General features: G+C 39.0%; 1 protein-coding gene across 1 annotated transcript; it reads left to right on the top strand.

Moving 5' to 3' along the window:
• Positions 1-4: 4 nt before the first annotated feature.
• Positions 5-7721, top strand: LOC120221438 (interferon-induced very large GTPase 1-like; the record flags this gene model as incomplete). The annotated part of the gene is made up of 1 exon (XM_039218827.1): positions 5-7721. A coding segment is annotated over one exon (6054 nt), but the record flags the coding sequence as incomplete, so codon positions are not given.
• Positions 7722-16930: the final 9209 nt, after the last annotated feature.

Genomic DNA, 16930 nt, shown 5'->3' on the forward strand with positions numbered 1-16930 from the left:
GACAGACTCTCATTCAAAAGAAGACACTCAGAGCACAAGCTCCCAAAATCTCCAAGCCAAAATCCAATTATCTATGGCCCAGACAGGTGGCCCACCAGAATCAAATGACCTTTTCCAGTGGAAAACTGGCCTAGTTGCCAGTAATCGAACCTGGTGTGTCATTGACCGGGGAATTCAACTGGTGCCTGTCTGGGACATCATCCTCTCCAGCCACAGAAGTGATTTTAAAGAGGCTCTGCAGGTAGCTCTCTGCCTGAAGGACAGCTACACTGCTCTGACTGGCCTCACTACCCAGATACAGAATGGAGAAGAATTACTGAGCGTTGTGAAGAAGGCCAGGGTTTTCCTAGAGGATATAAAATCCTGGGAGATATCTGACCCTGAAGAGCAGCTTAAAAAGCTGATAAGTTTCATGCAAATGTTGAGTCAAAAACTAAAAAGTTATGACACTTGGATTAACACATGCCTCACAGATAGGGATCTGCAGAATTTTCTGGTAAACACTGTCAATTTTTGCAAAAGTTCTTCCATTTATGATACAAAATTTATTAAGTCTCAGTTGCGCAGCCTTTTGGATCCTCACATCTATAGCGTGACAAACTTTCCTCAGGCTCATTCCATCATGCAGTGGATCTTCTGGTCAGAGTCAGAGCAGGAACATATAAAAATCTCTCAATTTTCTGAATTAATTAAAATCCTTAGAAAAAACAAAAATGATTTTCTGGAAGTAAAGGTTAAATCTGAGTCCCCAGAAATAGTGGAGGAAGCACAAAGAAAGGCCACTTATGAGGTCAGCCGGTCTCTTCGCTGCTTCTTGAATTACCTCCAAGAAACAGAGCAGTCAGACATACAGCTCTTGCTACTTTCCATTGCAGCTGGTGCAGGTTATCACCTGGTAAACAATACCTTTCAGTATCTCCTGGGATGTGATGAGTTAGACTTTCTACTGCATGAAATGCAAACTGCCCAAGATAAATACCAGGAGCTCAAAAATATTTGCAGCTCCAGGGCTCAGGCATTCCTGGTGCTCACAGGTTTGACAGCCTCTGTTGGGGTTTTGGCTGTTTCTCCAAAAGAGAAAACACAACGGTTGACATTTATAAGACAGTACATGGGACAATCATTATCTAAAAATGTTGTAGATATCCTCAGCAAACCTGGAGCAGATCATGATTGGGAAAACCTAGAGAAAGACTTGAGACTGCTCATTGATGGGATTTATGAAGTCACCACCCCTTCATTGCAAATGGATGAAGTGAGAAAACATTTGCAAAGAATCTTCCATGAAAAGGCACCACCTCATGAACCACATGATAATGAAAACAACAAATGGGAGGCCACAGAAAATGGAGCCTTCTTAGAATTACTGCAGCGTCTAGGCCTAGAACACTACTACCCAAAGAGGATGAACAGAGCTAACTTCCATCTGATCTACAAGACGTCGGTGTACAACACCCAGCCCAGCTCTGAACGAGAGCTTCCCTTCTACTTCTTACAGAAGCTACTGATGTTGGATTATGGGCTGAGATACTTGGTCTTCAAAGATGATGGGAATGCAGAGAATCAAGTCAATCTAAGTGCCTTGAAACAGAAAAATGAGGGTTTTGATCCATATGACGATTTTTTTGAAGACAATGATAGTCCCAGTAATCTTTCAACCACTGATTCCAGACCCCATATTCACCCTATGGATATTCAGATGGCAATTCTTCACTGTGCAGATGATTTTGCTAGACAATATATTCTGGCCAAACTCTCCATTTGTCAGTTTGCCCTCCCTCTTCTTATACCGAATCCTTGCAATTCTCAAATTGAATTCTCTCTCTGGTCTCTCAGTCAAATTAGGAGAAGTTGGCAGCAAGCAAGGAAATCAACAAATGAGGCAAGCAACAATTATAAGAATCGGCAAATGTGTCGTGTCTCTACCCCCATTGTGTCCTTTATTAGGGTTGGAAGTGGATTCTCTGCTTCCAAATCTCAGATTATGAACTGTATTCTCAGTAAACGTAAACATGATATCTTTTTTCATCGACATTGCAGAGGGAGTAGCAAAGACTGTGTCTTGATGGGTGGTGTAGTAGAAATATGCTGGTTCTGTCCTGGGGGTGAAGAAGAGGACAGATTTGACAACTGTTTGACCTTTGCCAATCTTCATGGAGATGCCAAGGAACATGAGAAGCAACTCACCTTCCTGAAGGAGATCTCTTCTCTCATTGTAGTCCTCATGGCAACTTCTGATGACAATAAAGAAAACCGAAAAATCATCCGTGGCCTGTGTGAGCTACCAAAACCTTTGATCTGTCTGCTTGATGACAAAGAAAAAACCACGGCCAATTATTCTGGCCAAAAAGTGAGAATTGGGATCAAGAACAGAAATGAGGCAGAATTAACAGACAACCTCAAAACTAAAATCAGAGATTTACTAGAGCTCTCTGACACTACTTTTAGCTTAGAGGACTGTGCTCAGATTGCTCGCAAGCAAGGATTCCTTATTGATGAAGACCAGACAGACTGCAAGGAAGCCAAAGAAAAGGCAGAGGTTCTCATGGCCCTATTAGGAGAAAAGCAGATACCTCAGATGAAAGAAAACTTACTACCCCTTCAGGGAAAACTGTGGCATCTTTGGTGTAAAAAGGACAAAGAACTCTATCATCTGAGAGAAAAAGGAAATCGCAGCATTGAACAACACAAGACTGAGATTGAGGCAGATAAACAAAACATACGGCAGCAACAGTTGAACAGAGCCTTTCCTCTCAATGACTTAATGCAATCTGTCCTTGAAATTCTCCAAAACCATTCAGAAACTCATACCAAACTCTACTTCTTACAGTCGCTGAGTATGTCTTTGGACAATCTGACTGCAGGACACTTGGAAAAACTGAATGAAAAGAAAAAGACTCTGTGGTCATCGATACAAACAGAAAAGAAAAAAGCAACAAAGAGCACCTCCCTGAAACACTGGCAAAATGAGATAGAAGCTATCTCTACAGAGATTAGTGACTGCACCTTGGGAATTGAACAACTTCTCAGAGAAATAGGCCAGATCTATGAAGTTCTGGAAGAAACTTTCTCCACAAAAGATCACCTTTTTCTCTCCCTTCCCCAGATTGCTGCAGAGCTAATGATATCTGGTCTTCCCATTGAGCTGATGGATGGGGATGCTTCATATGTGCCTCTAAAGTGGGTAGCAGCTGTTTTTGACAAGGTTTCTGAGAACCTTGGAGACAAACGGCTATTTGTTCTCTCCATCCTTGGCCTGCAGAGCTCAGGGAAGTCCACCCTGCTGAATGCCCTTTTTGGGCTGCAGTTCACTGTCAGTGCTGGGAGGTGCACCCGGGGCGCCTACATGCAGCTCCTGAAGGTGGAGGAGACATTCACACAGGAACTTGGCTTTGATTTTGTGCTTGTTGTGGACACAGAAGGACTTCGCGCCCCAGAACTCAGCGGCAAATCCCAGAATCGTGACAATGAGCTGGCAACCTTTGTTATTGGACTTGGAAACTTGACTCTGATTAATATTTTTGGGGAGAATCCATCAGAAATGCAAGATATTCTACAAATAGTTGTCCAAGCCTTTCTGAGGATGAAACAAGTAAAAATCTCCCCAAGCTGCCTTTTTGTCCATCAGAATGTGGGGGAAGTCACAGCTAAAGACCAAACTATGGAAGGACGAAGGCGGCTAGAGCAGAGATTAGATGAAATGGCAGCAACAGCAGCTGAACAAGAACAGTACTCAGATGTAACCCGCTTTAGTGATGTCATTAAGTTTGATGTCAATACTCATGTTTACTACTTTGCTCATCTCTGGGACGGCAATCCTCCAATGGCCCCTCCCAACCCTCGCTATAGCCACAATGTCCAGGAACTGAAAAGTGGAATTCTTCTGACAGCCAAACAGGAATCTAGGGGAGGCATCATGAAGATATCAGATTTAAAGTTCCGAGTCCAAGATTTGTGGAGGGCCCTGGTGAATGAGAACTTTATTTTCAGTTTCAAGAACACCAGAGAAGTCATGGCCATGAGCAAATTGGAAACAATGTATAACCACTGGACCTGGGAACTGAGGAGTCATGTGCTGGGCTTGCAAAACCAGCTAATCAACCAGATTCAGAATGGAAAAATCCAGACATTCAGAATAAGCACATTTACGGCTCCAGTCACAGAAAAATATGAAGCCATCAAACAAGGACTTGAAAAATATTTTAATGAAGATCCAGATAGTGAAATACTTATTCAGTGGAAAGCAAATTTTGAAACTAAGCTCACAATCCTTAAGGAGGCACTTATTTTAGAAAGCCAAAACAAAGCCGATGAACTTATTAGTTTTAAGAAAAGTCAAGAAAAACTGGACAACCAAAAGGTAGGTTATGAAAAGGAATTATTAGAAAAAAGCCGAATGTTGGCTTTAACTGTAAAAGGCACAGAATTGAGTGAGAAAGAGCTACACGAGAAGTTCAATCAACTTTGGGAAAAATGGGTCTGTGATGTGTCCTCAACTCTCCCTCCAGCCACAGAGCCTACAATTGATGTGGATTCTGAAAACATCCTCTTGGAATATTTCAAAAAGGAGACAAATATTGTAGACACACTGAAGGAAAATTCTGGAGAAAACTTTCAAATAAAATATGACAAACATGTCAAAACGAACAGGAAATATCACATAATTCCAAGGTCATTAGAGGGCTGTGATAAAATGTCCATAGATATGACTACTAACCGCATTATTTCAAGATATGATGAAACTATTAAGAACATACGGATGCAGAAGCGTGATTATAATCCGGGTTATTTCCATGAAATCCTGAGAATAATCGATGAGGAAGTGAAACCTGCACAATCTGAGGGAAGATACATATTTACAAGTAAATATGAAATTGATTTATCTTTGTGCCTATTCGGAAAAGCATCAAAGATGTTTAAGGAGATGCACGAAGCATTCAAGAGAGCAAATGATCCTGTGAACTATCTGGAAAGTAAGAAAGACGATTTCTTCATGAGTTTTAAGATATCTTGTCAAGGAGCAACTTCAGTCAAAACATTTGCTGATTTTCTGTGGCAGAAACTCACTCCTGCTGTCTCTACCACCATATTGAAAAAAATGGTCCCTAAAATTGCTGGGGACATGCGAGCTACCTGCCCCGCATTCAATGGAAATAGGTCTAACTTGGAGAAACATATTCTCATCTCTCTGGCAGAGGAAGAAAATTTTGATAATTACTGGGATTACCTTCATAATTCAGAATCATTTTTCAGGAATTACATTAAAAAGCATATTGAAACATATTATTCAGACAAAGGAAGTGAAAAAATAAAGTCTTTTTTAAAAACAACTGTAGATGATATGAAGAATGCCATCCTCTCAGCTATTCATGAATCCACAGTAATAGCTAAAGATAAAAGCAGCACTGTGTCTGGGTGGTTGGATTTGTTCTGTGATTGCCTGGGGAGTAATGTGATCTTCCCAAGAAAAGACCTGATAAGCATTGAACACCAAGAGATAAAAGATATCGAGTTTCTCAAAGAAGCTATGAGTGAAGCTTTGGATCCCACAATGAAGAGAATAGAAGAGAACTATTTGAATATGTCTGTACAAGAAGGAGTTCTGGAAATTCAGAAAATGCTCTCTGAACATCTCTCTGGCTGCTGGAAACAATGTCCCTGTTGTAAAGCAACTTGTACAAACACAATCCCTACACATGACGGAGACCACAGTGTTCCCTTCCACCGTCCTTTTGCTGTTAGTGGTGGGTCCTTTTACAAAACTGACAACTTTGTCATTGATTGCTGTAGTACTTTGGTAGCAAGCAATTATCTATTGGTTTTGAGAGATGACTGGAAAATCCCATTTAAGAACTATCGACAGGCAGGAGGGGAGTATGCCACGTGGAGCATCACCCCAGACTCATCTACCCAGCCATACTGGAAATGGTTTGTCCTTAAATTCAGACAAAATCTACAAGAAAAATATCAGAAAAAATTTATAAATAAAGGTAAAATCCCTGATGCATGGGAGAAAATAAAAAAGCAAGATGTGCTCGATGACTTGAAAAAACAGTAAAACTCAATGAATCCTAATCCTCAGACAACCCTAGAATACCTCCTCACAGTAAGAATCTTCATTATTTCCTTTTCTCAAATGAAAATCTAAAAATCAATCAAGATTTCAAGAGTTGAAGCTTTCTTGTGAAAACACTTCATTTTTCATTGCCTCAATTCCTTCTGGTTCAAAAACATATTACGAAAATACATGAACATATGATAAAATCAAACAAAATCCATTTAAAATATCTACTGCACATTTTAAACTGTTATTCAGAATGTTTTTATTTTGAAATATATAATGATATATAAAGTCTCAGAGAAAGTCATTTTCATAGAAGGAAAACAAAATCATTGCAGACTACTACAAATTTACAAATCTCTGTAGAATAAATATATGCATATTTCATACAATATATAGTTCTTGACTGGAAGCTACCAATAGCCTTTTTTCTTTAATCCTCTGAAACTGTGAGAAAAACTTACTAATCCTCAAATGGAAACATTCATTGAAAGTTCATGATCCCCAAGCGTAGCAATATTTAAAATATTTGTTCTGGAGAGCAATAAAACAGACTTCACCAGGATAACGTGTGCATCAATTCAAGAAATGTCATCAAGTAAATATAGAAAACAGAAATCAAATAACTGCTTTTCTCATTTAATCCTCACCCTCTTCTTCCCTGGAATCTTGCTTATGTATGTTTAAAAAAAAAAAGGTTCACAAGAGCTTTGATATTCAAAGCTTGGTGCTATATACAAGTCTGAGATAAACTGGCTTCTGAAACATAATTTATGACCAGCTAAACAGGGCCATTTTCATCGAAGCTGTGGACAAGGTCAAATCTGATTAAGCCATTGATGATTTAAAAAAAAAAAACCTATTCCTTTAAGAATAAAATATTAAAAACTATACAATTTTATAGGCTCTAATATTTTAATAAGAAATTTGTTTTATACATTCAAGTATCAGGAAATATTTATCTCCACATTAGGTGATAAGTAACTTTTCATACTGTTTAAGTCATAGGGTCATGATCAAATAAAAATGACAACACTCTGAAGCCAATCAAGGACCTAAGAAATAACCATTCTGCAAACCTACAACTTCTAAAACAATGACTTATACTAGGTTCTCAAAGCTGATGATCTAAAGGAATCCTGATACAAGAAGAAAATTTATGGGACATAAGAGACATCCAGTGGCTTCTACTTAAGACACACTATCTACGCCTCCATAGCCAGTGAAAACAAACAGCATAGGGAACCATAGTCAAAGGGCTGGAATATTCAAAGTTAATAGATTGGAGTGATAAGACTCTGCTGTCTTACTCCTTGGAAAGTTTTCCAGAATACTATCAGTTTCAGATAAAATGACCCAGGTCTCCAAAAGAAATCCTGGAACATAAAAATTATAAAGGTTAAAGGAAACAGGTATTCTTGAGCAGTACAATTTTCCTTTTGTTCTCTGGAAGATAATCTCAGTGAGAGTTGAAAGGACCTACTAATATGATTAAGTTGAATGGTGATGGAAACAGAATCCCTGCATAGTACTTGTCTCTCAAATCACTGCATCCTAAAAAATTGCAATGTTCAGGTAACATTTGCTGAATGCTTTTTGTATTTGTTTAATGAATCCAAAATAACCTGTAAGAAGTATTATATATCATATATTAACCTTGTTTTTCAAGCCAAAATAGTATATAAATAAAAAAGATCTTTGACAAATTCCTCAGGCATTTAAGCAGTATGATTATTCAATGAGATTCAGAGACTATGCTCAAGAGATCCCAAATGAACTGGCAAGAAGTAAATTGGGATAGAGAAAAGATGATTGTATAGGAATGGAGTTTTCTATGATAGTAATGCAGAGTGTAAAGCTGCCATAAAGGTGGAGTCAGGATTAAAGAAATTACAGTGTCAGCAGGTTGGGGTCACAGAGGGAGGAGACTTCAGGGACTGTGAAATAGGGAGGAAGGAATCAGCAGGGATGAGAATCACATGATTATCAACAGTGGAAGACACTGGATCCAGGTGTAGGTCACAGGATTAGAAGAGGCCAGAGTTGTAACCAAAAATAATGAAATCTTGCCATTTGCAACAACATGGATGGAACTAGAGTGTATTATGCTGAATGAAATTAGTCATTCAGAGAAAGACAAATATCATATGACTTCACTCATATGTAGAACTTAAGATACAAAACAGATGAACATAAGGGAAGGAAAGGAAAAATAATATAAAAGCTGGGGGGGGGGCAAAACATAAGAGACTCTTATATAGAGAGAACAAACTGAGGCTTGCTGGAGGGGTAGTGGATGGGGGTATGGGCTAAATGGTCAAGGGGCATTAAGGAAGACACTTTTGGGGATGCGCACTGGGTGTTATATTTAGGGGATGAATCCATGGATTCTTCTCCTGAAATCATTATTGTGCTATCTGCTATAACTAACAAAGATGTAAATTAAAAAAAAAAAAAAAGTGGCCAGAGTTGTAAGATCAGTAGAGGTTAAGATTCACATGGAATTCACATGGAATGAGTCTCTCAGAGCCACTGAAAGTGGGAACATGGAAACAAAGGAATTCAGGGTCACCCCATCAATAGATTTAGGGAATTTCCAGAATAAGTTAAGCAAGAGATCCCATTAACAAATGGGAAAGATGGAGTCACAAGGCCTGTAGGAATGGGGCTAGGAGAGTGATGGATTCTAGGGCAAGATCAAAGCACATGAATAAGATGTGAACTATTTAAATGAAGGTGGAAATGGGCATTGAGAAATTCTGAAGTAAGTCTTTCTTTCAGAAACAGAAGATAGAAATTTAAAAGAAAATCTAGGGAATGGGGTAAATAATGGGCTCCATGTTTGTGTCCCTTGCCAAATTTATATGTTGAAGCCATAACCCACCATGTGACTTAGAAAGGGGACCCTGGGAAATTATTAGAATAAGATGACTTAGTGAGGGCAAGGCCCTCATGATGGGATTAGAGCCCTTAGAAGAAGAGACACTGGAGAGATCTCTCCCCATGCCATGAACCAAGAAAAGTAAGCACACAGTGAGAAGGCAGCCGTCTGCAAGCCAGGAAGATTCCTCACCAGAAATCTAACCAGCTAGCACCCTGATCTTAGATGCTCCAGAACTGAAAAATAAATTTCTGTTTTCTAAGATACATAGTCTATGATTATTTTGTTTTAGCAGCCCAAACTAAGACAGTGTGTGTCTAAAAATACACCCCATAAAGATCTGATGGGCTATTCCCTTGGACTATAAGAAAAGACACATGAATCAAACCATTTTTATTTTTTCCCCTTCCCTCAAAATTTTAATTCCCTGGAATCATTCTAACCCTTTAGTAAGGTCTGGGAGTGTTGTGGTGCATGAGTCAAGAAGGAAGGGAGGAAAGTGTGCATATTACCAATGATAATATAATGATAATTAATAACATTGCTATCTCTGTAGTAGTGGTACCTGTGAGGCCTTGGGCATGTTAATTTAACCTCTCTGTACTCAAGTGCCCTATCTGTAAATGAGTACATTTCTCATGCAGTTGTTGAGAGAAATAAATGAATTGCTATATATAAAGCATTTGGGACAATGCCATACACAGAGTAAGTATCCTATAAGTGTAAGTAGTTATTGTTTTACTCCCTCTCTCAGGTTCCTTCTTCCTTTGCTTTTAAGTACAATTTTATTAGAATCACATTGACAGGGTAAGATAGCCTCACCTAAGGTTCATTGGCAGGAATATTTAACAAGGACTCCTTGGGAAATCATAATTAGAATACAGTGAGTTCTCAATAAATGTGATTATACCATAGCTTAAAATGCATCTCAAGATATTGATGTCCTTTGATACTCTATGAGTAGTTACAATGATTTCAAATACTAATCAACCAATCAAAAACTTAGAGGAGTCACTGCTACAATTCTTTAGCAGTGTGAAAATAATGTGTTAGGTTCTTCAGAAGCAGGCCTAAGGCAGATTGACAAAAAAGTGATTACAAAAGTTATCCCCGTAAAAATAAATAAGGGGAAGCAATAAGGGAAAGGTAATTTAAGGTGAGGGAATAAATTAGCAGGTTTAAGTCAAGTTTTGAGAGTTAGGGAGTGTCAGCTTGCAGATGTAGTTAAGAATACAAACTCAGAAGTTAGATTGCTTTGTTTTACATATTGTTTCCCACCATTTCCTAGCTGTGTGACCTTGAATGAGTTCCTCAATCTGTCTCTGCTTTTCTTTTTTTAAAAAAATTTTTAATGTTTATTTATTTTTGAGAGACAGAGAAGGAGACACAGCACAAGCAGGAGAAGGGCATGGAAAGGGAGGGAGACATGGAATCCACAACAGGCTCAAGGCACTGAGCTGTCAGCACAGAGCCTGATGTGGGACTCGAACTCACGGACTACGAGATCCTGACCTGAGCCAAAGTCAGTGCTCAACCGACTGAGTCACTCAGGCACCCCTGCTTTTTATTTTCTTCATCTATAAAATGGTGCCAGCTCAGAGATGTGTGAGGATTACCTGGGATAACACATATGCCTGGCACAGGGGACATGCTCCAATAATGTTAGGTGGTAGTATTAAGTAGCAGCAGCAGCAAAAGTCATGTTAATAGAATTATAGTAATTATTAACATTATTATTATCATTGCTATTATACTAAAATGTAGTTACGCCTGAACCCTGTTCTGAACTCTAAGTTCCTAAAACAGAAGGTCCATGTTTTGCTCATTTCCATATGCTCAGTATCTAGAATGGTACTTACCACAAGTGTAGGTGATAAATAATGACTCTTAAATATAATGGGCAAGTTTTCTAGATATTGGAGTTGAAGGTGATGACAGGCGGAAGGAAAAGAAAGAAATCAAAGATGGTTCTAACATTTCAAGCAGTGATAATGCAGCTGTATTAACTGAATAAAGGTCACCAATGGCTTCTACTTTGCTAAATCCATTTTGTTTCTTCTCTCAGTAGTCTTACTTGATCTGCCAACATCATTTTATCACTCTCCTTCCTGAAACTTCTTCACTTCGGTATCGAGAATACTGCACCCTTGCTTTTCCTCCTCATGTCACTCAACTGGTCCTTCCTCTTCCTCTTAGAACTCTCAATGATAGCATGCTCTGAGGGCTCAATCTTTGGTCTTCCTTCTATATCTAGACTCTATCTCCCTCTTAATGTGTCACCTGTCCCCAAAGCCACCCATACATTGATGTCTCCTAATATATATATCTCACCTATACGTCTTTCCAAATGTCAAACACTTGCCTACTCAACACCTGTACTTGGATGTCTTAAAGACATCTCAAGCTTAACATGCTCAAAACTGGACTTGAAATCTCCCCTCACTTGAAACCTGCTCTACCCACAGCCTTCCTCATCTCATTTAAAGGGAAATCCATTGTGTCAATGTCCTTAGGCCAAAAACTACTCTGAAGCATCCATAATTCATCTCACCCCTCTCATTTACTCACTAGTAAATCCTATGAAATCTACTTTCAAAATATATCCAAATCTAACTATATACCACCACTCTACTGCGAGCACTGAGGCTTAACAGCCTGTTAACAGACTGCCACATCTATAGCTTATTCTCAAGAAGGCAGTCAGAAAGCTTTCTTAAGAATTTATGTTACATCATTTCAATCTTTTGCTCAAAACCCCGAAATAGCTCCACTTCTCATTCAGTGTAAAAATCAAAGTCACAAGAGTCATCAAGGCCCCTAGTTACTCTTCTGATCTACTCTCCTACTTCTAACCTCCTTGGTCATTCACTCCAACCATACTACTTACTTTTCCTCAAACACTCATTGTTGTCCCTGCCTTAGGACCTTGGCTGTAGGTCCTACCTCTGCCTGGGGGAATATTCTTCCCCCAGATATCCACTTTGAAAACTTCTTCATCTTATGAATGAGACCTTTCCTAGACCACTCTAGTTAATAAAATAGTCTGCACCACTACCCTCCCTCTGGCATCCAGGTCCTTACATAAGACTTTTTTGTTCTTAAACTTATCATCTTCTGGATTCTGTCATATATTCATTTATTATATCATTGTTATTGTTATTGCCTAGAATGCAAGGTCCATTAGGAGCAAGAGATCTCTTTTGTTAACGATGACATCCCTGGCACCTAGCACAATGTATACTTATTTCAGTATAGGTACACAATAAATATTGATAAATGAATGAATGAATCTATTTAAAAATGAACAGATTTAGGGTGCCTGGGTGGCTCCGTCAGTGAAGCATCTGACTCTTGATTTCAGGTTAGGTCATGATCTTACAGTTTGTGAGTTTGAGCCCTATGTCAGGCTCTGCACTCATGGTGTTGAGCCTGTTTGAGATTCTCTCTCTGCCCCTCTCTCACTTACTCGTTCTCTTTCTCTCTCTCTCTCAAAAATAAATAAAACAAAAAATAAATAAAAATGAACAGATTTGTTTTCCATGTGAATTCAATAGATTTTTGTTGTTGTTGTTTTATTTCTAGGAGAGAGAGAGAGAGACAGCGTGAGCAGGGGAGGGTCAGAGAGAGAGGGAGTCACAGACTGAAACAGGCTCCAGGCTCTGAGCTGGCAGTCAGCACAGAGCCCGACGCGGGGCTCGAACCCATGAACCGCGAGATCATGACCTAAGCGAAAGTCGGATGCTTAACCGACTAAGCCACCCAGGAGCCCCTGCTTTCCATGTGAATTCAAATTACTCTCTCAGGCTCTTTGGTTTCAACCTAAAGAACTTTCTTTAGTACTTAAGATGTGTCCTCTAGCAACAAATTTTCTCAGTGTTTGCTTACCTGGAAATGTAGTTTGCCCTCATTTATTTAAAGACAGTTTTTCTGGAATAAGATTCTTGATTAATTGCTTTTCTTCCAGCACTTTGAATGTACCATCCCACTGTCTCCTACCCTCCACTGGTTCTGGTAAGAAGTTGACTCTTAAGCTTATTAGGGTTCCTTGTATAAGATTATTTTCTTTCTGCCTCAAAATCTTCTCTTCCTTTTCAGTTTTCAGTGTTTTTACTATAATTTGTCTATTTGTGGATCTCTTTTCCACTTATTCTACCTATAATTCATTTAGCTTCTTGGAAGTGTAAATTAATGTTAATATATAAATTTGAAAAGTTTTCAGTCATATTTCTTCAAATATTTTTTTGCATCCCTCTCTCTCTCCTTTCCTTGGGGTACTTACATTATGTATGTGTTGGCATGTTTAATGTATCCCACATTTTCCTGAGTTTCTATTCACATTTCTTCATTCTTTTATTCTCTGTTCTCAGATTATACATACTTGCATATCAGTCTACCTTCAAGTTTGCTAATTCTTTCTTCTGCAGTTCAAATTTACTGTTGAGCTCCTCTAATCAATTTTTCATTTCAGCTACATTTGTCTCCCCTTATCCACAGTGGATAGATTCCAAGACCTCCAGTGGAAGCCTGACACCACAAATAGTCGAAATTCTATATAGACTATGTTTTCTCAGATACATACATACCTATGATAGCTTAATTTATAAATTAGGCATAGTAAAAAATTATCAACAGTAACTGATAATAAAATAGACCGATTATAACAAAATGTTATAATAAAAGTTATGTGAATGCGGCCTCTCTGTCTCTCAAATATCTTATTATCTTGTACTCACTTCCTTCTTCTTGTGATAATGTGAGATGATAAAATGCCGATATGACCAGATGAGCAAGGTGAATGACATAGGCATTGTGATGTAGCATTAGGCTACTACGGACCTTCTTTTCATGTATCAGAAAGAGGATCATCTGCTGCCAGACATAGTTGACCATGGGTAACTGAAACCACAGAAAGCAAAACCCTGGATGGAAGGGTGGGGGTGGATTGCTCTATTGTACTTTTTAAACTCTAGAATTTCCATGGGTTTATATAATTTCTTTTTATTGATATTCTTTATGTGATCTGACACTGTCATCATACTTTGCTTCTCTAATCTTGTTTTTATTTAGTTCTTTCAACATTTTATAATGGCTACTTTGGAGTCTTTTACTCTAATTCTAATACCTGATTGCTCTCACAGGTAATTTCTGTTGCCTGCTTTTTTTTTCCCCATTGTATGAGTCATACTTTCCTGTTTCTTTTAACATCTTGTAATTTTTTTGTTATAAACCAAACAATATATTATAGCAACTGTGGGTATGGATATTGGTCCCTTTTATGCATCTTATTATTTGCTTGCTTAGTGACTGGCTGGATTATTTTAATGAAGTGAAGTCTCTATTCTCCTCCCCCTACTCGGCCTTTTGCAGTCTTATGCCCCTGATGTTCTTCCTCAGAGAATGCAGCCAGTGATAGACACAACCACCCTGACATGACTGGTTTTAGCAACATTCTATTTGTCTCTTTCTCTGACCTATTCAGTTTTCCACCACCTTCAATGTAACATCCAGCAGGGCTCCATTAATTCCTATCTGATTGTTCCATTATTTTCAACAGTGTCCTAGGGCATAAGATGCTTCACAGTCTGCTCCAATAAACTGTGAGCAGGGTTAGATTTTAAGGTCAATCTTTGAGGGTTTTTTCCTGACCCCAGGATGAGTCTTCTGTCTCTTAACTTGATTCTCTTTGGCAAAATACCTGGCCATGGTTTAGCATGTTACTGTCATAGAATTATTAGCCTCCCCTTAATTCTTTTTTTTTTTTAAATTTTTTAAATGTTTTATTTATTTCTAGGAGAGAGAGAGAGACAGCGTGAGCAGGAGAGGGTCAGAGAGAGAGGGAGTCACAGATTGAAACAGGCTCCAGGCTCTGAGCCGGCAGTCAGCACAGAGCCCGATGCGGGGCTCGAACCCACGAACCGCGAGATCATGACCTAAGCGAAAGTCGGACGCTTAACCGACTAAGCCACCCAGGCGCCCCTGCCTCCTCTTAATTCTTACCACAAAAATCTCCATTGTTTTCAGGAGCACCCTTAGATTTTAACTTTCCCCCACACTTTTTCAAATAAAGCCAGTTCTTTAGGGGAGAGTTTCAGGGCTCTCTGTTCTTATGAACTGCTTATTCACCCTGGGGGAAAAATCTCTTAGCCACTCCGTTGGCACTGAGTGAGGGCAGAAGTCTTTAGCCTTCTTCTTGTTTTGCCTTTCCCAGCATAGAATATCTGCCCTACAAGTGAGCTGAGGCAAAGATGATTGTGGTCCCAATATTTTCAGCCTGCTCTCCCAGTGGTAGAACCTCCACACCTATGGGTGGGGCTAGGTGGAAGAAGGGACCCCCAATTCCTCAGCAGCAGTCTCTTGCAAATTAGCCCCTACAACCTGAAACTCGAGGAGATGAAAAATGCTGGCCACCTACCTCTCCCAGTAAAATGCCCTATCTCTTGACTGGGAGCTGAGGGAAGAGGGAACCCTATCTTCTTATCCACATCTGCTTACAGTAGAAGAAAGGAGTGGGTCAAGGATCAGGTCACAGACTCTTGCTGTTCTTACCAACTTTTAATAGATTTTCCTGAATAAATGTTCCTTCATTTGCTATATGGCCTTAAGACAATTTCCAGAAACTTTCATTGGCTGGTTTTTTAAATAATTTTCACCAGTAATACTATTTCACTGAGGAATGGGTCCATGAAGTTCCTCACATTGCCATTTTAGAATTAGAACTCTTCAAACAGGCAACAACCTCTTTGACCTCAGACATAGCAACTTCTTGCTAGACCCACTGATGGAGGCAAGGGAAACAAAGAAAATATGAACTATTGAGACTTCATCAAGATACAAATTTTCAGCACAGTGAAGGAAACAATCCACAAAGCTAACCTACTGAATGGAAAGGGAAAAGCTGCTTGCAAATGACATATCTGATAAAGGGTTAGTATCCAAAATCTTCATATAAAGAACTTATCAAACTCTCAAAAAAACCCAAATAATCCAGTTAAAAAATGGGCAGAAGACATAAGTAAACATTTTTTAAAAATACAGATGGCTAATGGGCACATGAAAAGATGCTCAACATCACTCATCATCAGGGAAATACAAATGAAAATCATGATGAGATACCACCTCACACCTGTCAGAATGGCTAAAATTAACAACACAGAAAACAACAGTGTTGGTTAGGCTGCAGAGAAAGGAGAAACCTCTTAACACTGTTGGTGGGAATGCAAACTGGCGTGGCCACTCTGGAAAACAGTATGAAGGTCCCTCAAAAAGTTAAAAATAGGACTACCCTACAATCCAGCAATTGCACTACTAGGTATTTACCCAAAGGATACAAAACTACAGATTCTAAGGGGTATGTGCACCCCAATGTTTATAGCAGCATTATCAACAATAGCCAAACAATGGAAAGAGCCCAAATGTCCATTGACTGATGAATGGATAAAGAAGATACAGTACTCTGGCACACCTGGATGGCTCAGTCGGTTAAGGATCAAACTCTTGATTCAGTTGATGTCATGATCTCATGGTCATGAGATCAAGCCCTGTGTTGGGCCTCTGCATAGAACATGGAGCCTGCTTGGGATTCTTTCTCTCCCTCTCTGCCCCCCCACTTGCAAATTCTTTCTCAAAAACAAAAACAACCTTAAAAATGTGGAATATATATACAATGAAATATTACTCAGCCGTCAAAAACAATGAAATCTTGCCATTTGCAATGATGTGGATGGAGGTAGGGTATATTATGCTAAGCAAAATAAGTCATTCAGAGAAAGACAAATACCTTATTATTTCACTCATATGTGGAATTTAAGAAAAAATAGATGAGTAAAGAAGAAGGGGGGGCAGAAAGGAGAGAAGGAAACAAACCATAAGAGACTCTTAACAATAGAAAAACGGAAGGTTGATGGAGGGAGGTGGATGGCGATAGGCTAAATGAGTGATGGGTACTAAGGAGGGCACTTGTTATGACAAGCACTAGGTGTTTATATGTA

This window comes from Hyaena hyaena, unplaced genomic scaffold (genome assembly GCF_003009895.1).
Source record: "Hyaena hyaena isolate Hyena2069 unplaced genomic scaffold, ASM300989v1 scaffold_779, whole genome shotgun sequence".
In the NCBI taxonomy this organism is placed as follows: Eukaryota; Metazoa; Chordata; class Mammalia; order Carnivora; family Hyaenidae; genus Hyaena; species Hyaena hyaena.